The sequence below is a fragment of the Tasmannia lanceolata genome, unplaced genomic scaffold, assembly GCF_043159265.1.
Source record: "Tasmannia lanceolata isolate RefF3 unplaced genomic scaffold, GAP_Taslan_0.1 ptg000018l, whole genome shotgun sequence".
NCBI classification, from domain to species: domain Eukaryota; kingdom Viridiplantae; phylum Streptophyta; class Magnoliopsida; order Canellales; family Winteraceae; genus Tasmannia; species Tasmannia lanceolata.
In genome coordinates, this window is record NW_027518695.1 from 61,230,476 (window position 1) to 61,254,771 (window position 24,296).

General features: G+C 39.2%; 1 protein-coding gene across 1 annotated transcript; it reads right to left on the bottom strand.

Annotated features, from left to right (window-relative positions):
• Nucleotides 1-893: 893 nt before the first annotated feature.
• LOC143849807 (uncharacterized) lies at nucleotides 894-24,155 on the bottom strand. The gene is made up of 4 exons (XM_077359010.1): nucleotides 24,104-24,155; nucleotides 14,883-15,145; nucleotides 2,820-3,045; nucleotides 894-2,387 (listed from the first exon to the last, which is right to left on the bottom strand). The coding sequence occupies exons 1-4, from the start codon at nucleotides 24,126-24,128 to the stop codon at nucleotides 1,285-1,287; spliced, it is 1,617 nt and encodes a 538-aa protein (XP_077215125.1). The 5' UTR covers nucleotides 24,129-24,155; the 3' UTR covers nucleotides 894-1,284.
• Nucleotides 24,156-24,296: the final 141 nt, after the last annotated feature.

Below are 24,296 nucleotides of genomic sequence, written 5' to 3' on the forward strand. Positions count from 1 at the left end.
ATACAATGAATATAATATTTGAATAAAAAGGGACGGGAGATCACAACAAATATTAGTTAAAGAATAGTTTAAAGAAGAGTTATAATAAAATAAGAATTAATAGTCAAAGAGACAAACACTATTAAATAATAAAACAGAATGTCACACTTGACATGGTGCAAAAACGAGTTTACATGCCCACATTATGAGTGACTCCTAATAATTAAATGACACGACACGTAGTCATAAACTAGGCTAGAACACAAATAGTCTCTATTGTTTAATGACCCACCAAAAGGAGGTTCTAGTCGACATCAGATAAGATCGGTTGGCGAAGGTGCCGACACATGTTGAAGTTAGGGTGCTACTGATAAGTCCAAGGGCTGGACAGACCTGATTCCACCACTAGACTAGTTATGAGGATAAACAACATACTGGTGCAAGTCATAGTATTTTCAGATAGGATTTGAGCATTGGCCTTGTGGGTGTCTGAGAGATGTGTAGCCATTAAAGAAACATTTCATCCCAGATAAGGCATACACAGAGAGGCAATGTCTCCAATCACCAAAGGGACAATCACAATGAGAAAAACAATAGAGTTGCTTGGCCTACTAAGATTCTATATACTCATCATGGGTTTTCTTCAACTTGTTCATTGTTATAAAGAAAGAGCATCAGAATAACCAGATTGGAAGTGTTGATGTTGATGGTGTTATTAACAGTAAATACGCACATAACCCCTTACTAAGTTCAAACACATATTTTGTTTATCTATCGCTGTTAAACCATCAGTCTGTAAGCTGTCTGTTAAACCCAATTACTCAAAAATCAAATCTTCCATTGTATAACCCTGTAAAAAACTGAAATTTAATCCATAGTATTGGGAGAAAAGAAGCGAACCATAATGGTTATCATGAATAAAAATCCTCATCATCTATTTCTTTTGGTAAATAAGATGGGGTTAGGCGGACCCCTACCGTTCATTAATAAATAAAAATAGAAATCCCTATGACAAATATATAAAGTGCTCAACAGGCGAAATCCATATATTGTTGTCGGGCGCTTGGTTCTCACTCTGGCCGTGCCAATGCACTCAAAACCATAGAGCAGAACGACATATTTAATAACCTTAGATAAATGCTGATGCCATAACGAAATTGTCCTAAACAAATTAGTACCTGCCCTGTAGTTGGATAAGAAAGCCTCACATGAAAGCAACTACGCAGCAGTTACCAGTAGCTACCGTATGTCCAAATCCAATCATATATCATATCCAGGGGCACAAACTAACTGCCTAGGGTTCCCTTATAGGACTGGTTTGACATTCCCAAATGTTGCTGGTTCATACCCATCTTGAGAGACCTGGGCCTTCCCTTCCTCTTGTTTGATGTATCCAAACTCCACTGAACGATACCCATTTTCAGAGACCTCAGCCTGTTCTCCCTCTTGTTTTATGCACCCAAACTCCACAGGTTCATAACCATCTAGAGAGGCTTGAGCCCACCCTCCTCCCTCATGTTTGAATTCGAATTCTTCCTTCCGAGTTCTCTCGTCAAGTTGATTGGAATTTAAATTACTGTCGCCGCTTTCTAGAACAATCAAACCATGATTTATGACTGGAGCCTTACTCTCAACATTATGAGTCTCTGTTGCTCCCAAGTTAAAATCAGTTGCTATGATAGCGGCCCGTACATCTTGAGAAACATTATTTGCCTCCGTGACAAGGATGGAATCTTCATTTTGGACAATTGATGTATATCCCACATTACAAATTCCTGACCCATTTTGGTCAAAGCTTGAGAACTCAAGTTTCCCATCTTGAGAATCCTTATTTGTCTCCATAGCCAACATTCTCAAATCTTCGACGTTGACTCCAGGAATATAATCAACATTAGCAGTTCCTTGCTCATTGATTCCAGGAATATAATCCACATTGGCAGTTCCTTCCTCATTGACAATACAATCCACATTAGCAGTTCCTTGCTCATTCGGGTTGAATTTTGAACCCACATAATGTCCATCTTGAGAATCCATGTTTGCCTCAGATATCCCAGACTCTTCCACTTTAACTCGGGCGGGGTTTTCCTTGTAATCATTTTCTTGCTCTTTTTGGTTATCCTTGTAATCATTTTCTTGAGAATCCATGTTTGCCTCGGACATTCCTGAATCTCCAACTTGGGTTCCAGAGGGCTTTTCCTTGTTAGCATTTTCTTGTTCATTTTGGCTTATTTTTAACCGGTCACCCTTATTTCGAGGGAATCTCCTTCTAGTCCATTTCTTTTTTAAATTAGCCTTCTTTGGTTTGAGAGTTTTCGCTGTTTCGCTGAGGGTCTCTGACTCCCTCCCTCTTTTTTTGCATGGGAGAACAGTGAGCTTAGGGCCACCGTCCGGATTCACTTCAGATCCACCTGTCAGAAAAAGCACACATGTTAAGCAGCATTTTACAAATAGCTATGTCACAGAATTTTCAAAAAAAATAAAATAATAATAATAAAAAAGCTGTCTCAAATCTCTCGGGAATTTCACGGCAAGGGAAATTCTCAGGATATATTAATCTTTTTTTATTTTTTCAGGCTTATATTGGAAAAGTGATAAAATAAAATTATTTAAAATATATAAATTAAGAAAAAAAATAAAATAAAAATCGTGAAAATATCATAAAAAATTCATGATATTATCGCGTTTGATGACAATATCGCTATATTTTTTTACTTCTCGGGATTATTTCGAGATTTTGTCATTTTCTTAAAATATCGCGATAAAATCGCTATATTTTGAAAATATCGGAGATGTTTGTGACATAGACAAATAGAGTAAAACTCGATGCATTCATTACATACAGGTATTTGACTGAATTGCCAAAAGAGCTGTCCGTGCCGCTTTGATTTCTGCTTCTTTTTTTGTTTTTGCCGCAGCTCCAATATACTGAATCCCCCCAATCTCGACAGTACAAGAGAATGGCATTTTGCCTGGCTTTGCCTGCCTGTTGCATATGTATGCAGGAATTGCATAATTCATCTTCTGGGCATACTCTTGAAGGAGATTTTTGCATAAGCCTGTTTCATGCTGAATAAAATACCATAGGAATGTAAGCAATCAAGAGGAGTACTTGTAATTGTTAAAGGGAAATGACAAATGCACCCCTTCTCATCACTTGGGACACCCAGCTGTAAAGTGCATCAGTCCCTTTGCAGTCATAGGTACACTGTAGCTGGGTTGGGTGTCCCAAGTTATAAAAAGGGGCGCATTTTATTTTATTTTTGAAAAAAAAGGGGCGCATTTATCATTTCCCTTGTTAAAGTATAAAAGATTACATAACGTGCCATCTCCATCGGCTTAAGCTTTTGGAGTAATTGGTTGTTTCACATGGTATCAAAGCAAAGGTCCCGAGTTCAAAACTCCTTGATATTAAAAATCCACATGAAAAGGCCAACCCAAAAGAGGGTTCACATGTGCCACGTGTAGGCCAACCCTAAAAAGAGGGGCACACGTGAGGGGGAGTGTTAAAGTATAAAATATTTAATAATGCACTGTATCCATCAGCTTAAATTTTTGGAGTAATTGGTTGTTTGACTTGTTTCACAGTAATTAAGATATGCAGACTAATTGAAAAGTAAAGGCAGAAGCATGGAAAAAGAATCTGGGAGTGCCACCAAAGACTAAAAACCCTACGAGAATGCAACATATTACGACTTTCATTACTATATTAGGAATTTCAAACTTGGAAACCTTTCAAATGAAGTTGGAACTTAGACAAGTCACATGGTGTTTTCAAGCGGTTGTTACAATGAAAAATCGGAATGTCACACATCAAATAACATACTCGCCAATATCCACGGGCATACTTTGTGCTCTTAATTCTGTCAGTTCAGTAAGTATAAAATGCATAGTTGTAGATGTACGGATGTACAAGGCAACATATATGATAATGAATGCATAAAGATTGTCACCATTAGGAAACAAGAACGAGAAGAAACCCTGAAACCACAAAAAAGGTTCGAAAAAGAAAAATAAGAAAACTTGGTGCAAACCCAAGGTTCACAAGTCAATTCTGGGAACCCGGGAGTAAGAATATAAGTAAGAATATAGGAACTGGTTCAATACGGGCAGCAACATACAGTCCCAAGACAAATAATAAATAACCTGATAATCGATTTCAGCTAGAGTTTTCATGGAAATTCAAAGCCTTAAAATTCATTCATCCAATAAAAATTAAATCAGCCCAAGTAATTTCAAAAAAAAAATTCAACTCAAACTCAACTAAGCCTTGTCCCAAACTAGTTGGGGATAAAATGAGATAACTAATTGGTGCAATTAAATTAGATCTAAGGCAAATGTTTCACAAATATTAGATCTATAAATTAAATCTACCTATGGCTCAAACAATACCTAATGGAGGCTAATAACGGCAATAAGTAATGGGATCATGGAATGATGTAATAAGGGTAGTGGATATGTAATGAATAGGTAAAGGGGTGTAAAAAAAAGAGGATTACATGGGGGATAAGAATAGAAAGGAGAAAAGGGATCAAAGAGAAGGGAAATATGGGATTAAGATGAGAAAATTAGACTAGATAGTAACCATACCTGGCAGTGGCATGCCGAGCCTCGTCCCTTGGCTGTCTTGCTGCGGGTCATATCCAAGAGAGGAGTGAGAGAAAGTTAGAGAAAAAAGGGGCTGCTTTCAACATGATCAAGGAGAGATAGTGGGAAGAGAAGGGAGAAATATAAGAAAGAATGGGGAAGGAAAGAGAACTCAATATTGTGACCTTAGAATGAGATAGAAAGGAAACAAGGGGAGATGAAGGAAAAGAGGCAGATGTGGGGCCATCGGTTAGGAGTAATAGATTGTGGTGGTGGGGTGGGTGTGTGTGGCGGGGGGGGGGGGGGGGCTTTTAAAAAGTTGAATACCTGAGAAGCATTGGCTTTTAAAAATACCAGTGTGTCATCAGCGAACTAAATGTGGGTTACCGGGCTTGAATTTGCTAAGACCTTAAGTCCGAAGATGTAGCCCTTCTCCTCAGCCCTAGTAAACATTTTGCTTAGAGCTTCAGCGACAACCAAGAATAGATAAGCCCCCCCCCCCCCCCCCTCCCCGACGAAGCCCTCGAGACGCCCCGAAGAATCCTTCCGGGGATCCGTTGATAAGAATGGAAAAAAAGGCTGAAGATGTACATGCCTTGATCCACCATTGCCACTTTGAGCCGAATCCCATCCTATCCGGTATATAATCCAATACTTCCCAGCTGACATGGTCATACGCCTTCTCTAGATCCATCTTTACTATGATCCCGCTCGCTCCATCTCACCATAGAGTGTCCAGTATCTCGTTTGCAATGAGGACCCCATCTAGAATTTGTCTGTTGTTCACGAAGGCACCCTGAAACTTTGAAATCACCTTTCCCATTACAGTTTTTATTCTTTCCGCAAGCACTTTGGCCAGAAGTTTGTACATCCCATGGACAAGGCTGATGGGCTTGAAATCTCTAACCTCGATCGCACCTTCCTTTTTTGGTATAAGAGTAATGAAGGTGGAATTGACATCTTTATTAAGGACACCTCTTTCGTGGAATTCAAGGAAGAAAGAGACGATCTCGTCTTTGAAAGTCTCCTAGTGTTGGTAGTAGAACGACATCGGAAATCCATCCGGGCCCAGTGCCTTTTCTTCTTTTAGAGATTTTAGAGCTTCCTCGATTTCTTCCAATGAGAAGTGACGTTCCAACCACTCCATACGATCTGCCGATATTCTGTTAAACTGGATACCTTCGAGTTTAGGCCGCCATTTTCTCTCAGCTGTATAGAAGTTCCTATAAAAGTTCATGATATGGTCTCGAACAAGGTTGCCAGAGTGGGAAGCGGGAAGGGTCGGAGATTTTTTTTTAATAGTTAAATATTTTTTAAAAATAAAAAATAAATAAATAACTACTAAAAAAATATAAGAAAAAATTATATGAACCAAATATTTTTAAAAAATATTTTTTATTAAAAGATACAAATACAACATTTACTTAAAGGAAAATCACTATCAACTATCAGCTGAAAAGCTGAAATGCCTGTGTTGACCAGTCTGTTGACCAGTGCCTTTTAGAAACTAAATTATGAGATTTATTTTACCGGACTGTTGAGATTTAATAATGTTTGGACATGATAGAATTTATAAATTTTTAAAACTGAAAAAATACCCCATCGTTTTTTTTTCGAATGTTGTACTAGAACTGGAAAGTTGACTTTTTATCATTTTAGATTTGGATTTTGAAACTATTTTTAATAGATTCAAATGGGGGTTATTCCCTTATTTCTTATTTACATGTAAATCTTAAGTACTTAAATGACTTTACATGTAAATACTAAGAGGAAGAGAAGAGGACTAGCAAGAGACAAGGAGGGTAGAGAGAAAATGTGCTTCCCATAGAGTGGGATATGCGTTTCCCACGTTTTCGAAACGGGATTCCAAAAAAAAGGGAATTGAGAAGATTCCCGTTTCCGAATCTATTTTCGGGGAATCGAGATTCCCCATTCTGAGTAGAGAATCCTACTTCGTTGGTCTCGAATAACAAATTTATCCTCCACCAGCGTTCCTTCCACCGAGAGGCAATTTATAGCATTAATTCTACGCCTAGAGCTTGCCATTTGATGAAAGAATCTAGTATTTTTGTCACCTTCTTTGAGCCAGGTTAGGCGAGATTTTTGTCTTCAACTGATCTCCTCCCTTCAAATGAGCTCATCGTATTCGGCTTGCATTTCCACGCTAAGTTGGCGGTCACCCTCTCCAAGGTTGTTTATCGCCTCTTGGTTTTCCATCTGCCCCAGCTTCTGCAGAATCTCTTCCTTCCAACACAACTTGATGTTCTTGTCTTCCCTGGCCCAATCTTTTATCTTCGATTTTAAGGCTTGCAGTTTTTTAAAGAGAATGAAACCCTTCCACCCCTCGATCGGCTCCCCATTCCACCAATCGTGAATTTTGGAATTAAATTTCCCCTCCTCGCAGAGTGCCTTGTCCATCCTAAACGGACGCGAGCCCCCTGAGAAGTTTGATAGTTCAATTAACAACGGGTTGTGATCGGAGGTCGGCTTTGGCAAAGCACGCTGGCAAATATTTTGAAACATCTCCTCCCATTCATTAGAGATTATGATTTTCATAATTGTTGGTCCACGTGAATCTATTCCCCTTGAGTGACAGATCCACCATCTAACAGTCAAGTATGAGATTGGAGAGGTTTCTCATGCTTGTGGCAATGGAAGCCCTTCGATTTTTCTCCTGTGGAAATCACACTTTATTGAAATCACCTCCTAGAATCCATGGCCCCTGCCATTGGTCCCTGATCCCTTTCAATTCGGCCCATAAAATCTTTCTTTCCCATGCTCTTGATGGACTGTATACCACCGTCAACATCCACTGGGCATTAGTAGCTAAGGTTTTGAAGCAAATGGAGATAGTGTACTCTTTGATGTTGTGATAGTGTACTCTTTGATGTTGTGATCCACCACTTCAAATAAGTTCTCTTTCCAAATCACAATGATACCTCATGTGGATCCCCTTGCATCCTTCGCCCCACCGTCTATTACTGTGGATCCCCTTGCATCCTTCGTTCCACCGTCTATTACCTTTGCCCCATATTTCATTAATACATCGTTCCAAAACCCCCGAAACTTTTGACTCAATAAACACTATTACATCAGGTTTTCTAGGGCTGCATTAGGTCCTTGGCTTTCTGCCTCTTCCTCTCCGTACCCAATCCTATAATATTCCAAATGATCATCTTCATTTGTAACCATTGTATACCCTTTTACCCCTTTTTTCGAAAGCCTCAGGGTAAACGCTACAGCTCCCTCAGCCCCTTTGCCCTTATGCAGACGGAGCCTTTGTTCCTGCCTTCCCTAACCTCAATCTCGTCTGCCATCTCCCAAGTATCTTCGATGTTTTCTTCAAAAAAGGATCCCTAGATCTTGCCTCATCTCCGTAAAAGCTTCAAATTCGTCCTTCTGATTGGTACTTTCTGACGATGCCTCTTCTTTGGTGCGATCCAGGCAAACCTTAATGTTTTCTCAAAGATCAATTTCCAGGGAATCCTCGTCATGCGAGTTCCTAGGTTCTGTATTGTTGAAATCCGCAGTAGCTGTTTGAGCCAAGGTCTTCTGACATGCATCTTCTAGCACCTTATCTTACAATTTGTGGACGGAAGGAGATGCATAAGTAACTTGTTACGTGCCTAATCGGCCGTAATGCAAATAAACAAAAGGAAAGATAGAAAAGACGGGAGAGAGGTTGATTCGAGGCAACCAGACCTCCTAATTGCTCAAATTGAGAGGAACCATGACTCTCCTAGAACAAAGTTTCCTTAGTGCTGTAAATTTCTTCTTCACTCCTAATTTCATTAAAATACTCTACTTAAATACAAAAACAAAAGTAGTTGCCACATCCCTACCCACTAACCCAATTACATCACACATAGGCAATAACTACGACCCACAACTCTAAAACACACACCCACAAACCTAAATGCAAATCCCTACAATAACTACCTTGCAACATGCTCCTATACACCATAACATATACGTATCATTCCTTCCCCCTTACAAACGGTCTTGTCCTCAAGGTCGAATTATTAAATAAAATACATTAATACGCCGGGATCCCAAATCGTAGTCGACATGATTTGCTTGAGCAATGCGATTAACATTGGACTTCCATCTTTGAAAATAAAGGTCGAGATCTTTGGAACTCCACTTTCAAAATCTGTTGTGATCAAAGGTAGAAAAAATACATTTTTTCAAAAGCGATGGGATGATCAAATGGCTCGACGAAATGAAGATGATCCTTGACATGGTGTTCAACTAAATCATCTTCATTGGCATCAATGCTTGCATTTTTCTCCACCACAAGATCAACCTTCTCAAGATTCAACTTCCCTTCTTCTTTGCGGATTTCTTCAACCCTTACGCTGATTTTGTTCAAGCCTTCTACAAATTTCCGTTGTCCTTCTATCATTTTCAAAACAAGTGTTTTAATCTCCTACAGATCTTCACAAATGGATTCCCAAAACTCTGAAGACGCATCCATGGCGCAGGATCGACGGCTCTGATACCACTTGTTACGTGCCTAATCGGCCGTAACACAAATAAAAAAAAGGAAATATAGAAAAAGGGGGGAGAGAGGTTGATTCGAGGCAACCGGACCTCCTAATGGCTCAAATTGAGAGGAATCATGACTCTCCTAGAACAAAGTTTCCTTTGTGCTGTAAATTTCTTCTTCACTCCTAATTTCATTAAAATACTCTGCTTAAATACAAAATAAAGTAGTTACCACATCCCTATCCACTAACCCAATTACATCACACATAGGCAATAACTACCACCCATAACTCTAAAACACATACCCACAAACCTAAATGCAAATCCCTACAATAACTTCCTTGCAACTTGCTCCTATACACCATAACCTATACGTATCATAACTGGAGTTGCATCCTTTGCTGATTCCGGGCTCATGACATTCTCTTTACGGACAGTAGAAGAATTTCCAGCTGCTTTATTGGCAGAGACATTCGCCATGTTATCCGCCAGTGCATCTTTATTCCTGACATTGCTCCATAAGAGCAACAGTTACTCATGAACAATTTCCTCCCTGCTGTAGCAATTTGGGCTCCTTTGCTTCCTTAGCCATCCTTTCTTTTTGACAGTTTGCCGTGATTTCGGCCACCAAACACCCCCCTTCAAAAGGGAGAAACTATCGTAAAGAAGTACAAGGAGTGAACAATATGTTGAAGCCCAATAAGACTAGCCAGGGAACAGGATTCAAGCACGTGGAGAAGTATGGACAGTAATGACGAAGACTTCTATAAGTGAGTCAGAGTCAGGGTCGGATGTGGTTACAAGATGAATTTTTAGGACGATAGATGGGGTGTGGTGTATCTCCTCCCAAATTATATTTCACACTGTTTAGATTGGTTGTCGACAAGAACGTACTGGCAAGCTGAGATATAAGCAAGAGGGCCCGGTGGTACCTTGAACCCAATCCTTTAGATAAAAAAGGTCATGCGGAGAGTGGTGGAATGGGCTGAATTGACAAACTGCTTTAAAGGAGTTCAAGTGTCAATGCATAAAGATGAAATTTGATGGCACAAGTAAAGGAAATCCAGGGTGTGCAGAAATAGGTGTTATTATCAGAGATTCGAGTGGAGGAGACACATCTTGAGCTTTTCCAATATTGTCCTGATTATTTGTTGTTGTTTGATCACCTTAATTGGCTCCTTGTATAATTTTGGACTAATTAACAAGTTCGGTTGTTATCCAAAACAAAAAACAAATGCCAAAAAAAAAAAGTATATCTCCAGTCCCACAACAGATTTACCAACGAGAGAACAACTGCCAACTTGCGATACCCAGAGGGCCAACTCATGGTCCTTTTCCAACCAAACTTTGCAAATATGTCATTCTGGACTATGAGGATTGTCATGAATTTCCATTGAATTTAGGAAGTTGTTTTTTTTTAAAGATGACAGAAATTTCATTGATACTGTGAATGATACATTGGGGACCAGAGGTCCCGTCAGGTATTACATAGCATCAATAAAGATGGCCAGAAGTATACTTCTAACCAAGGAGGTAAAAGGGTAACATATAAATAGAAAACAGACAGCTATATATTGAGTATCCCACTGCCTACATCCACTCCCCTAATTCCTGAACTTCGCAATTAAGAACTTCTGACATCCCTCGAGGCAATCTATGACTGGATTGCTAAAGTACTACCAAAACCCATTAGGCGAACGACCATGGTCACTCAAGCCATAATGGGACTTATACAATTGATTTTCCCCTCTGGAGTACTTCAAACTTCACCCAAAAATGTGGGGACCAACAGCTCCTAGCAATTTACAGAAGTGAGGCCTACCATCAAACCCAAAATAATCCTTATTCCTTATCCGTCGGGCCCCACTAAAACAATCTCAAAAATTCTCTAAGGCGTCTCTTTACACAAAAACCCCAAAGGGACAAGCTAGACTCAAGATTTCTTTAAATCCAGAATAAGACCCACCACCTCAGAAGTGAATACCTCCTCATCAAGACTCGGGACTGAGAACTCATCTGACGGGGTTTGCTCTTCTGATGCTCTCTTTCTAGAAATCATATCGTCTAATTTCTGAATCCCCATTTTCTTATCCTCCTCCCAAAGAATGCGTCTTAAGGTCTGTTCCTCCTCCAATAGTTCGATGAAAACAGGGTGCTTATGCAACCTAAAGAGCGCTTCCGGCGTCCTATTAGCTTCTTCTTTTAACAACTTCCACTGTTGTTTGGAGAGCTTCCTAGAAACTTCTCATTGAGTCGGCGAGTGTTTGGATGCTATTTCCTCCAAATATTCCATCCTTTTTAGAACATTTAGGGAGGTCTCCATCTCAAACAAATCCACTGGCAGCTTTCCCTTTTTGCTACGAAGCGACGAGGAAGAGCAAGGGGGAGAAGATACCGAATCGCTCAGACTTTCCATTTCAATCCAAAAGCCCAAACCCAAAGGAAGCAGAGAAGAAAATCACCCAAAAAAAGAACATATCGCCTCAGGATTAATACAAAGGGGAAGCCAATAAACCAATTCTGTGAAAACCTCCCGCTATCACGAAACGGCATTAATTGCGCCGAATAGACGCTTCCCAATTTGGTCATTATTTCTTCCTTCGAGTATTAAGATTATCCCTACTACACGTAAAACATCCTCCTATCCTAAGAAAGTTGGTGTCCTTCATGCTTCTCGATGTGCTAACCCCACTGCCGTTGAGGGGTTGCACATTACGATAACCGCCAAAACCCAAAAAATACAGAGACTTTTTAACTTCCCATACCAGGATTTTTCATACTTCGAAGATATCCTTGAACATTTTAACACCAATTGGGACTTCTTTTTTACAGCTACACAAACGGAAGATGCCAGAATCATCCAAAAGTCCAAATGTCAGGAAGTAAGACAACCCAAGAAGCTTGCTCTTATACCGGGCATGCCATGTATGAGGGCCCACCATCTTCTAAGTACTGATCGTGATTTCCAGAATCCTGATTCAGCCTGGACATACCTAGAAAGCTATTATTCCGAGCTAAAACAGGGCCCTGATCTCGCGACCCTGTATTGAAACTCAGATGTCCTTTCAGACCAGGCTTGGGAAGCGAACCTTGCAAATTTCCAAATCTGACCTTTGGAAATTTGAATTTTGAATCCTGATGAGGGAGTTTCAGAATGCCAGCTGGCCGCCTTGCCTAAATCTCCAGGGGGCGCACCGACGTCGTGTTTCCCGGTGGGGCAACCAACGAAAAATCTCTCTGACCTTCTCCTGGGTCCAATTGGGGGCCTCTAGATCCCTGGACGGAGATTCCAACTATATAACACTGATTGGAGATCCATAGCTTTACAAAGGGAGAAAATTTCCAGCGAGGGGCATAGATTTTGGCTGATAGAAAACACATACATTGATTATGGAGTCCGTCCATTTTAACTTCCATCACCTGTCTAAAAAGATTTCCCAAAGCTTCAATCGTCGAGGAGGCCCACACATGTAATGGGATACCATAAAAGTTTACCCAAAGAGTCTCAGAGTCCTGAATGTAATCTGGGGACCAGTGGGAGAGGGAAGATAGGGATACTCCCCAATTTCCGATTCCCAAATCTAAAATCCTGGAGGCCACCTCTTCGGAATAAAAAACAAAAAGGATCTCGTCATTGGAAAGTAAGCACGGGCAAGCGAGGGAGGGAGAATTCCAAGACTTTTTGGCCCACTCCCATAGATCCTGAAGGGATCCAGCCAAGTCTTTCCTTCTACCCACCAAACATGCCTTTAAGGAATCCTTTCGTGTTTCTACCTCTTTGCCAGAAATAGAGATTGACAGAGAACCATCCTCCACCAAAGAGGACGAGATTACCCCGGAGTCAAGCCATGGATCAGATTCCGGAGCTATCGGGCCTCCATCCCCTGATGTGATGGGAGATGGATATGGAGGTTTTTGTTTTCGATCCAGGTGGCAACAACGACATTTACTCCGTCGTTTAAAATTAGAATAATTGCAGGACGGGCAAGACCAATCCCCCCTGCCTCTACCACTAATCAAGCTGTCGATTTTCGTCCTAAGCCACAGCTACTGGTCGATAAACTGAGGGTGACGAACTCTTCTTCCTCTGAAAACACCATCGACACCTAGTCCTCCATTTGAAATTGTAATAAGCACAGGACGGGCAAAACCAATCCCCTTGTCTCTGATTTTTTGATTTCCACCTCTTCTGATTTTTTGTCGCTCCCTTTATGTTCATCTTGATGTTAAAACATCTTGCATTTTCATCCAGGTCAAGAATTTGATACATTGAAAACGAAGTCTTTCCTTCTACCCACCAAACATGCCTTTAAGGAATCCTTTCGTGTTTCTACCTCTTTGCCAGAAATAGAGATTGACAGAGAACCATCCTCCACCAAAGAGGACATTAATGTGGTGTCTATTCTATTTATGAAGTTGTTTAGTTGAGTTCTTTTTCAGATTTGAGAAGTTTGAGTTGTAGTTTATTTTTTCCAGCAAATTTCTTAAAGGTTGGTTTTTGTGGGGTTTCAGGGCCTATAGTTAAAAGGATAGTCCGGTTGGAATTTTTATTTTATTTTTTGTTCCAATTTCATTCATAGAAAAAGGAGAGGACGAACTCCAAGGAACAAAAAAGACTCCGGTTGGAATTTTTTATTATTATTATTATTATTATACACACACACACACACACACACACACACACACACACACACACACACACAAGATATATCAGACAAATGGGTAGAGAATATTTAAAATGTATGTCAGTTCTTGAGAAAGCTATCTCCCGCTGTTAATTTCCTTGTCTTACACGAACATGCACATCCTTGTTCTAGTAATTCTTCACATTTAATTTCTCCCATATTTCTGACAGGAATTTAGATTTGGAATTCTATCTTCTGCTGCTCTTAATTTTTCCAATTGCACAAACACTGTTCATACTGTTCTCATTAAGTTACTTCCAATTATCTGCATTATTACTGTTTGAATTTGTTTTCCAAATTGAATGCTACATCATTTTCCCAACTTATACAGAAGGCAGTTTTTGCGATTGTAACATAGCATTTATAGCTTGGGTACGAAACATAATGTAATATTGTTGCTTTTACACTCGCCAAGAATGTTTGGCAATGCTCCTTTGCCCAATGAAAGTCTTCAAAAACTCACTTGACTATGCAAGACCCTGGTACAACAGATTCTCTTAAACTGTGGAGTACAACAGACTCTGGTAATTTGCATACCTAACTCTCTATAACCTACAAACCCAACACCCCAAGTTCTTCAAGCGAGCATGTGTAATTTTGAAATACATAATTTATGTAAGTATTCAATACTGGGTAAAAACTAATCCTACCCCAGTGTGCCAGGTTCTTTGGGCAGGAAGCGTACCATGACTTTGTGCGCCCTCCCCATACTGGGTTCTCCAGCATTGCTGGTAACATTGCACAAGTCACTAGGCGGCATTAATTAGCTAACCAAAAGCACAAAAGAACTTGAGAAACAATTTAAGTAACAATGATTCAAATGGAAAACAGAGAAGACATATTCACACGAAATGGGAATCTGCAAGGAATTTAAATTCAAGCCATACAATGAAAAACTTTTAAAAAAGGACTATTACACCCTTTATGTAAAGGACCACAATAGGGCACATCAGTTAAACATAAGACAAAAAGAGCTCATAAATGATAAGTTTGATCAGACCTCCGTAACTTATATCTAGTACATGTTTTTTTTTCCTTCAAAATGAACACTGGTGTTAAACGGTCATGCAATGAAAAATTATTTGTTGTTAAGCCATGTTGAGCATAATGGTTAAGAAAGTGTGAAAGTAAGTAAAATGAACGTACAACTGGATGAGGGATACATTCGGTCATGTTGCCTGACTTATGTAATTCCATGAAAGCAATTTCAGCTGCCGACTGCTCTGCCGCCTTACGATTGAAAAATCCAGGTAGAGACTCATATCTGACATTATTTACAGTAACTGTGGACCTGAAACAAGGTTCATGAGAGGGACCTTCCTTCACAGTTTCATACACAGGGGTGGGAATGCCGGCTTTCTGCGCATATTCTTGTAACCGACTTTTGAATACATAGCAATTCGAAACCCCTGAAATTAAAGGTCAAATTATGAGTATGAACTGACAGAAAAATTTATTGTTTGGACAACACATATGATGAAAATTTGAGAGCCTCCAACATCCTCCTCAATTACAATGCCATTTCAGTCAAACGTGTTGCAAAAACTCAGTCCTCCATGATATAGATGTCCCATCACTCAAAACCACGGACAATAGACACAATACAACATAGCAATTAAAGAGTAATAAAAGCAAACCAAAAGGCGGAAAAAATATTAAGTGGTCTTGTTAACAAAAGAAGCCCATGCTAGTCCTCTTTGGTAAGAAACTTCAAGTCCTCTGCTCACTCCTCATAGTGGAAGCCTATGAGAACCTATAACAAACAATGGTGGTGGCCTATTGCTCCCACCATTCTGAAGGGCTGGGGAAAACCACATGTGAGGGATTGAAATAGTTCCCTTAACATAAACTTAGGAAATGAATCAGAAGACAACAAGATTTTTTGAAAATGTAATAAATACTAAGCATTCATACAAATGCAGGTAAACCACACGTAAATCGAGAAAAGTTGATGTCATGCTGTATGTTTGTCGAGATTCAAATTTCCCCCCCACCTCAATCACTCCCCCCTCCCCTCTCCTTTTTTGGAATGCCCATCTCAAATTTTCCCTTTTCCTTAATGTTATTGTATGTCATAGGGGCATTGTAACTGTTTGGGTATACTACAAGGGTATAACTGTCATTTTTAAGTTTATATAATGATATAAATTCACGAAGAGGGTTAGTCAACTGGCTCTACTTGCCTATATAATATTATATGGTAGCAAAGCAAACCACCATAGATTGTATATAAGTATGTCTCTCCATTCTCTCCTTTTCCTCTCTTGTTCTTTGTTTCTTCCCGTCTGAAGAAGGAAAAAAAAACCAAAACCGAGCAAGAACTGATCACAACCACGTAGGGATCAGTTCCACTCATGGATCTTAGGCGTAAAGATCCATCATGTGTACTGCTCACCACATCCAAGGCTGCCGCAACCCTTGTTCGGTTTTACTGCTGCAGCTGCAACGGCAAAACCCAGTTTTGGTTTTTTAATATTGCTGCAACCCGGTGCAGGGTTTTCCATGTTGCTGCATGTGAAACAACCAGTTACAAAAGCTTAAGCCGTTGGAGAAGGTGTTATTATATCTTTTGTACTTTAACACTCCCCTTCACATGTGGCCCCTCTTTTTAGGTTTGGCGTACACATGGCACATGTGCCACCTTCTTTTTCGTTTTGCCATTGCATGCAGATTTTTACAATCACGGAGGTTTGAACTGAGGGCCTTTGCTCTGACACCACGTGAAACAAGCAGTTACTCCAAAAGCTTAAGCCGTTGGAGAATGTGTAATTAAATCTTTTATACTTTAACACCGCAAATTTGTTAGTGATGTGATCTGGCCTTTGTCTACATGTCATCCTTTTATATTTTCTATTTTTTTTAATTTTCTAAGACACTATATTTTCATCATGTGGATATTTTAGAGCCTGGATGTGGGGGTTGTCATGAGCAAGTGTGTCGTATTCCCGCATCGGCGAGATAAAAGCCAATAGAGCCCTAGTTGATAGCGGAAGGCAGCATCAAAGATTCTATTTCGGGGAAGAACTCAATACTGAAATTCTCAGTTGTTAGTCACCTCCCCACCAGTGGATTCATTTCCCTCCTACAGAATCAATCCCCACTCCGATCAATTATGGCAAGGGCCATCTGTCCCAAGTGTTAAAGTATAAAAGATTAAATAATGCCTTCTCCAACAGCTTAAGCTTTTGGAGTAACTGGTTGTTTCACACGGTATCAGAGCAAAGGTCCTGAGTTCAAACCTCCTTGATATCAAAAATCCAAATGAAATGGTCAACCCAAAAGTGGGGCTGGCCAACCCAAAGAAAGAGGGGCCACACGTGAGGGGGTGTGTTAAAGTAAAAAAGATTATATAACGACTTCTCCAACAGCTTGAGCTTTTGGAGTAACTGGTTGTTTCACACCAAGAATTCCTCCAAACCATCCCTACCTCCCGTCGCTGATGTTATATCTTCGATGGCACTAAAGCACAGATTGCATTCGCTTAATTACCTAATTCAAATGAGTTCCCTCGCTAGTTACATCAACTAGGGCTCACATTACTTCCCATACATCCCATCAACTATGTTGCTCATAGTACCCCTAAGTGGTTTAGTGCTTGTTCTATTATTAGGTAGGGGCGTTTAAGTAACTAATCTAACGACTCAAGTGACTTAAGTTAATTATATCCTATTGGCAATTGGAATGTGCCCATCACTAAGCTCTATTTAAAGAGGACAAGAGGCGAGAAAAGCCCTAACTTTTGAAGTGATTTCATGCAGCCCCCAAGGATCCACGATAAGCGGAGTTTCTCCACACCCTTTGATGCAAAAAGGAGAAAAATCTCTCCTTTGCTCAAGGAATACTTCCTCCTTCCCTTTTTCTCCTCTCTCCTTTATTTCTTCCCATTTTCTTCTCCATCTCTCCTATTTCTTGGTTTCTTTCTCCTTCTCTCATTCTCTTTCTTTCTTTCTACATCTTTCTCTTCTTTTTTTCTTTCTTTTCTCCCCCACCTCACGATTTCTCTTCCAAAAATCAGTCCCTTTGTTGTTGCAGCCTTGGTGCCACAATCTTTTCTTCCCTCACTTTTCCCTTTCCCTCTTACCCCTTTGTTGTCATTTTCTCCCTATTCTATTCTAACTCTAGGCCTGTTTCCAGGGCTGTTTGTCGTAAAAATCCCTTCTTCTCACATTTTCCCTTGTTTCCTTCCTTCTTAATACACTTTTACACCTTGTTTCCCTTGTTTCTTCCCTCTTGGGACTGAACTAGAGGTGTTGGCCGTTGTTCCTTGGATTGTTCGGGTCTTTTTGGCTCCTCCACCATCATTCTTGGGCCTCCTCTACTCTACCTTTTGGAAATATCTGGTCTTGTTATATTTTCAGCCCATTAGAGCTGATTTCTATGACTCCCTGGTACTCCCTTAGCCTTGGACCTTGAGCCTATTTATTCATGAGTTTATTTATCATAGATAGAGGTTGTTTGGGCCATAAATTTTCATTTCTTTTCTTTATTATTGACTGAGATCGGACTTTATAGTTCTGCTATCGTATTTACATATTTGCTATTGATTGGTGTAATCGATCATTCACAATGTATGTTTGAGTAGAATTTTAAGCTTATGGTTGAATTTTCTGAAAGGATAAATCACAGTAAATTTCCTAGCATGAATTGATTAATTTTTCGATGCTAATCTGTTTAGGGACTGGTGGTACTATTTTAACATTGATGATTAATACATTTAGCTCTTAAAGATCTCCATAATAACCCACAAACCCCCAGAGATTGCACCAGTTAGCTTCTGGAATCCTGCTACAACCTTTATGTGTTTTGTCAAATGCTACTCAGACCTTTTTTAAGTCCTATTGATGCTGCTTCACTCCATAGTCTGTGACAAGCTTGTTGTCCATTGAAGAAAACAAAATTATGGTTGTTTCCTGTGCTGCGTAGGTTTGTGTGTGGATTGTCAAGTAAGTCAACCTGTGTTCCTTTCCTGATTTTGATAACTATGGAGCACAAGAATGACGACAATTCTATCCAACTAGTGTTTGTCTACCTCTCTAATTTTCATAATATTCAGAATTTCAGACAACTTGCATCCGATTAGATGGGAGTAATTATATGCATTGTCCAAATCCATTCAAGTTATCCTCAAAGACAAAGGGAAACTTGAATATTTTCCTGATGAAGGATCACTTAGAAGAGTAGAGAACTATAGTACATCGGCGAAAGAAAATACACAAATTAAAACACTGTTATGGAATAGTATGCACCCCAAAATCATCACCACCTTGATGTTTTTGGATACAGACAGGGAAATATGGGAGACCCTTCAGAATATGTATTCTGGTGCCAAAAACATAAGCATAGGTAATCAGCATGGTTTTAAATTTCACTCGACGAAATATTTCGGTTTCGGTGGAAAACGAAACGAAATTCACATTGAGTCGGAAAAGTACCAAACTTCGCCGAAACGTTTCGGAAATTTCGGTGAAACGTTTCGAAAATTTCCGGTGAAATTTTTACAAGATTTCGGTCGAAATTTCGTACCGAAACCGAAACCGAGATTTAAAACCTTGGTAATCAGGTGTATCAGGAATTTTTCCATCTCTAGCAAGGAGATAAAAGGTTGGAAGAATGTGAATACACATTGCGCGGTATGAGGGATGAGTTGAACATATATCTGCCCCTTACTACTGATTTGGACTTGTAGCATCAACATTTTTTTTTTTTGAATGGTAAGTAGCATCAACATTGTGAGGAGTTTACAATTGATAAGTTCCTTTCTGGACTGAAGCGTGAGTATAAACCAGTCCGAGCACATATTCTTGGTGAAAAAGAAATTCCTTCTCTTAATGCTCTTACATGAGGCAGAGGTGCGAGCAGCTCATCAATGCATAATGCTGTTAGATGTAAGCAACTTAAGCGGTGGTGGAAGGAGATTCCCAAAGTGTTATTTGGTGGCTTAAAGGATCTCATAGCCATCCATGGAGATTTGACCGCTTTTTCGACGAGAGGAGAGATCAGGAGGGGTTTTACTCTATCGTCTTCCAGAATGTTAGGAGATATGCTAAAAATACAACCGCAAGTATCTCCTTCCTCACTACAAGAATGGCAGGAAAAGTGTTCTTTGGATCTACTCTCAAACCAAGAGTTCTGAACATAAATTCAATGGATTTCTTCAAAGCTGGAGTAAAATTCATCACACTTATATATGGCTTCAAAGTCAAATATATGTCCCACAAATGGGCTTTTAGGGAACAACCCATACACCCACAGTTCCCAAATGTTAATTCCAAAACAGTTTGAGGATGATGGTCTGTCTTCAAAACGTTGGCAGCACCATCATGTCAACTGTCCAGTGGAATACCAAGAGGAATTTGCAACTATGAAGCCCTTCAGAACTATAAGCACCTATGCAAACCAGCAATAATTTGCCTCCAGATCAAAAACAAAACAAACGCATTGCTTTAGATGGACGTTCAAATCAGATAACAGATAAGTGGCATGAGTTTTCCAAATTGCTAATTTGATTGGGACTAAAAGAAGGACGAACAATGGAATAGTAAATCTGAAAGAGGCCTTATTCCCCTTAACTATTTTTACTCAGACACTTCGACCTTGCTCAGAGGCTGAAATAGGAAAAAGAAAAAACACAGACAATGTCATTCAATGCAGTGGCAACCTAGAGAGCCAATGTAAAGGTCAGGTTTGATTACTTTCAGTCAAATTTGAGGAGCTCGTGTCTTTCATTAGCATGGCTTCCGATTTGATTAAGCATTCTAAGGATCCTTATACGAAATTGAATAGCAAGTCAGAAAACTTGAATATCTAGATTTTCAACTCTTGAATCAAGGTTCACGGCTGTAATGTTACTTTCGATTTTGAGATGAGCAAGTCTTCTAATCGTGATTGACAATTTTCGTGAAGACTTGGGCGCGAATTCAGATGGGTGAGCAAGGAGGTGCAAAGCCCTTCTGATATAGTTGCATTCCTTGCATTTGATCAAAATCTCTGAGGTACACGGGCCATTTTGGAGGGGGGGGGGCGCCAAAACCTCCCAAACGGATGATGAAAACCCTTGCAAAAAACAAGGTAATTAGATGGAGAAGATGAGAAAGCTTCAAATCAAAGCTTTGAAATCCCTCTTCCCAATCAAAGATTACAAGCAAGAAAACCTTCTTGCAAAACTCTAAGGTCAAACCCTAATTCATATTTGTTAACTTAACAGCTTCTCCAAAAGCGTTAAGCTGTTGGAGAAAGGCGTTATTTATTTTTTATACTTTAACACTCCCCCACATGTGTGGCCCACTTGGCAAACACGTGGCACATGTGGGCCCACTTTGGGCCAACCATCACATGTGGATTTTTGTTATCCGGGAGGTTTGAACTTGAGGCCTTTGGCTCCGACACCATGTTAACTTACCAACTTCTCCAAAAGCTTAAGAAGTTGGAGAAAGGCGTTATATATCTTTTATACTTTAACAATATTCATCTAAAAACTAAGTAAAAGAGAGAAAACAAGGGGCAAGGGGCTTTATATCTACGAAACAACCAATTACTCCAAAAGCTTAAGCCGTTGGAGAAGGCGTTATTTAATCTTCTATACTTTAACACTCCCACACATGTGTGGCCCCTCTTTTTTGGGTTGGCCTACACGTGGCGCATGTGGCCCCTCTTTTGGGTTGGCCATTACATGTGGAATTTTAATATCAAGGAGGTTTGAAATCTGGACCGTTGCTCTGATACCATGTGAAACAACCAATTACTCCAAAAGCTTACGCTGTTGTAGAACGTGTTATTTAATCTTTTATACTTTAACAATAGCATAGCCCTAATACAAAGGTAAACTTCCTAAACTATCCCTACTTAAGGAAAATGACCACTAAGGACCCTAAACCCACTAAAATAACTGAGCCGCTAAAATGAGCAATTAAACAAACGTAGAAGGACCTACAATAAGGCCTTGCAGGGCTGATGTGGCCAAGGGGACGCTCCTATATCACATAGTCCTTACTAGAAGAATTACATACCTTTTATCCGTCCATCCCATGAAAAAACAATAGGTTCTTTACCAAGTTATAAGGCGCCAAAGATGCAATCCTATAAATAAAGATGAAATAGGCTTGAGACCTTATCACAGCTGCAAAATCACAAGTGTGACAACCACGAGGTTGTGGGTGTGGGTTCATGACAGCTTACATATAAAAAATGATGGAATATATGAGGGAGTTTCTTGTGGAAAAGCAATTGTAAAAGCTTATTTCTATTATGTTGGTCATCATTGTTATAAGGCTATATTAGTCGTTATACTTATTTTTCAAACATGAATGGCACCCTTATAATATTAGTCACTTGCTGTTAAGTAAAGGGTGATGAGAGAAATCACGAGGGTGGCATTCTCATATTTGACAATTGCTATTGAGTAGAAAAGGTTTTTCTAATGAACTTTGGGTATATAAAATGTGTATACTGTAATATGGATGGAATGGTGTTGACAGCAAAAGTTTGGGAATGTGATTACTGAATGGTGGTATGGATTATGTACCCATGTTACAGTGGTGCACAAATAATAAGATCACAGTGAAGCAAGCACCAGGCAATGTGCTTCACTAATAATAAGGTACTCCACAGTGTAACAAGCAAATCTATAAGATGACCTTAGAGAACTACTACTAGAGTTCAAAGTTAAATTTACGTCTCGGTGAAGGAAGCAAAAAGTAAGGCAATATGCTTCACTAATAATAAGGTATGCCACAGTGCAACAAGCAAATCTATTAGATGCCCTTAGAGTACTAGTAGAGTTCAAAGTTAAATCTAGATTTGGCATTCTATAGAAGCATAGATTTATTTTCTCCTTACATAATCCTTACTTGTATAGTCTGTGTTGTGCAAGGTAGACTAGATATCTCCTCTAGTTGACCAGAGTTGAGGGGAAAAAAGATAAAGTTAATGAATCCCCTTGGCGATTTGCCTCTTTCTTTGACGAAATTGAAGACATTGTCAAGTCCTTGCCGATATGTTATAATCACGTTAGAAGATCAGCTAATGGCTCCACAGATAATTTAGCTAGACGTGGTGTCAATTTGGAAGCATTGGAGCTTTATGATTTCCTACTGCCGTGATTTATGCTTTGTTCTTTATTTATCCTTTTCTTCTTATCTTGGCTTTTTGTATATGTTCCTCTTGTTTTGTTGTATTGGACCATCTTGGTCTTTATATCAATTAAACTCCCGGCCATTCAAAAAAAATCCAGACATGCTAGGAGTCCTAATGAAGCGTAAGTAAAAAAAAACGTGAATGGAAATAAGCAATATTCTCATTAAAATTTGAGCATTAAAAAAAATCCAGACATACTAGGAGTCCTAATGAAGAGTAAGTCAAAAAAACGTGAATGGAAATAAGCAATATTCTCATTAAAAACTGAGCATTTGTTGTGTCTTGATACTCCAGAATATTTTAGCATAATTACAACCATGGGATCCTCTTTTTAATTTAAAAAAAAAGGGGACCCTTGCATTCACAATATAAATTCTATGGTAATTTAAACACAAAAGAACATCAACAATCTGACCTGCCAAAAAGCGACAATCTGAAAATAGTAACTAAAACCCTAGTTTTGCAAATGTGTAGAGTGCAAACAGAATACTCAGTACTCTAATGAGAATATCACATAAAAGCTTCACTCTTAGTTTTGAACGATACCCGCAATGTATAAACGAAAACTAAATCTTTCCCCAGAAAAATTAGCATAAGTCAAATGGATAATAATAGGATTTCTTCATTAATAATCAGCCATCACCCCATCACTCACACAAAAAAAATACAACAAAACTAGTTCCTTTTGAACAAAATCCACAGAAGGAATATAAAGAGAAACAAAAATAGTCTCAATAAAAGAGAAGAAACTCATATTTGGGCAACTAAAATTACAGTACTAAATTTCATCAAGAAATAGGAGAAAAGGAGAAAGACTAAAATATTTTTCCCATGAGAGAGAGAGAGAGAGCAGAGAACAAATGAGTTACAAGAGATACAAAATTTTCAACAAAAAAACTAACATAAAAACCCAGAGTCAGACATTAAATAAACAAAAAAAAAACTAACTAAAACAATCACTGAGAAATAGCAAAACCACATGAATCTCAAAAAAGAAACCACATAAAAAATCAAACAAAAAGCAAAGAAAGAAATCGACTCCAATAAAAATAAATCAAAACCCACATCAAAACAAGAATAAGAAATAAAAAAAATAAGGAGAAACAGCAAAACCCAACACTCCGATCACAAAATAATAAAGAAAAATCAACTTACATGAGAAAAAAAGATCAACCGGTCTGGCAAAAACGTAAAGAAAAGCAAAACCCACAGAGATAAGAGGATAAAGGACTAACCAGTAAAGCCATTGTCATTCGACATTATGTTGTTATTCTGATTGCTATGCCGAGAGAGAGAGAACAAATAAGGTTTATTCTGCTTTAATATAACCGAACAGAGAGAGTATGCCAAGGCCACTGATATTGGCACTACCATGTTTTGATAACTGCACAAATTCTGATTGTCTTTTAATATTTAAACAGCGGCTAA

Bases quoted from the DNA above. Each gene is read 5' to 3' on its own strand.
- LOC143849807 (XM_077359010.1), bottom strand. From the start codon at position 24,128: ATGTCGAATGACAATGGCTTTACTG. The intron at 15,146-24,103 runs GTTAGTCCTTTA...CTTTAATTTCAG, and splicing joins GAATGACAATGGCTTTACTG to GGGTTTCGAATTGCTATGTA. The intron at 2,388-2,819 runs GTATGTAATGAA...TTTTTCTGACAG, and splicing joins GGCAATTCAGTCAAATACCT to GTGGATCTGAAGTGAATCCG.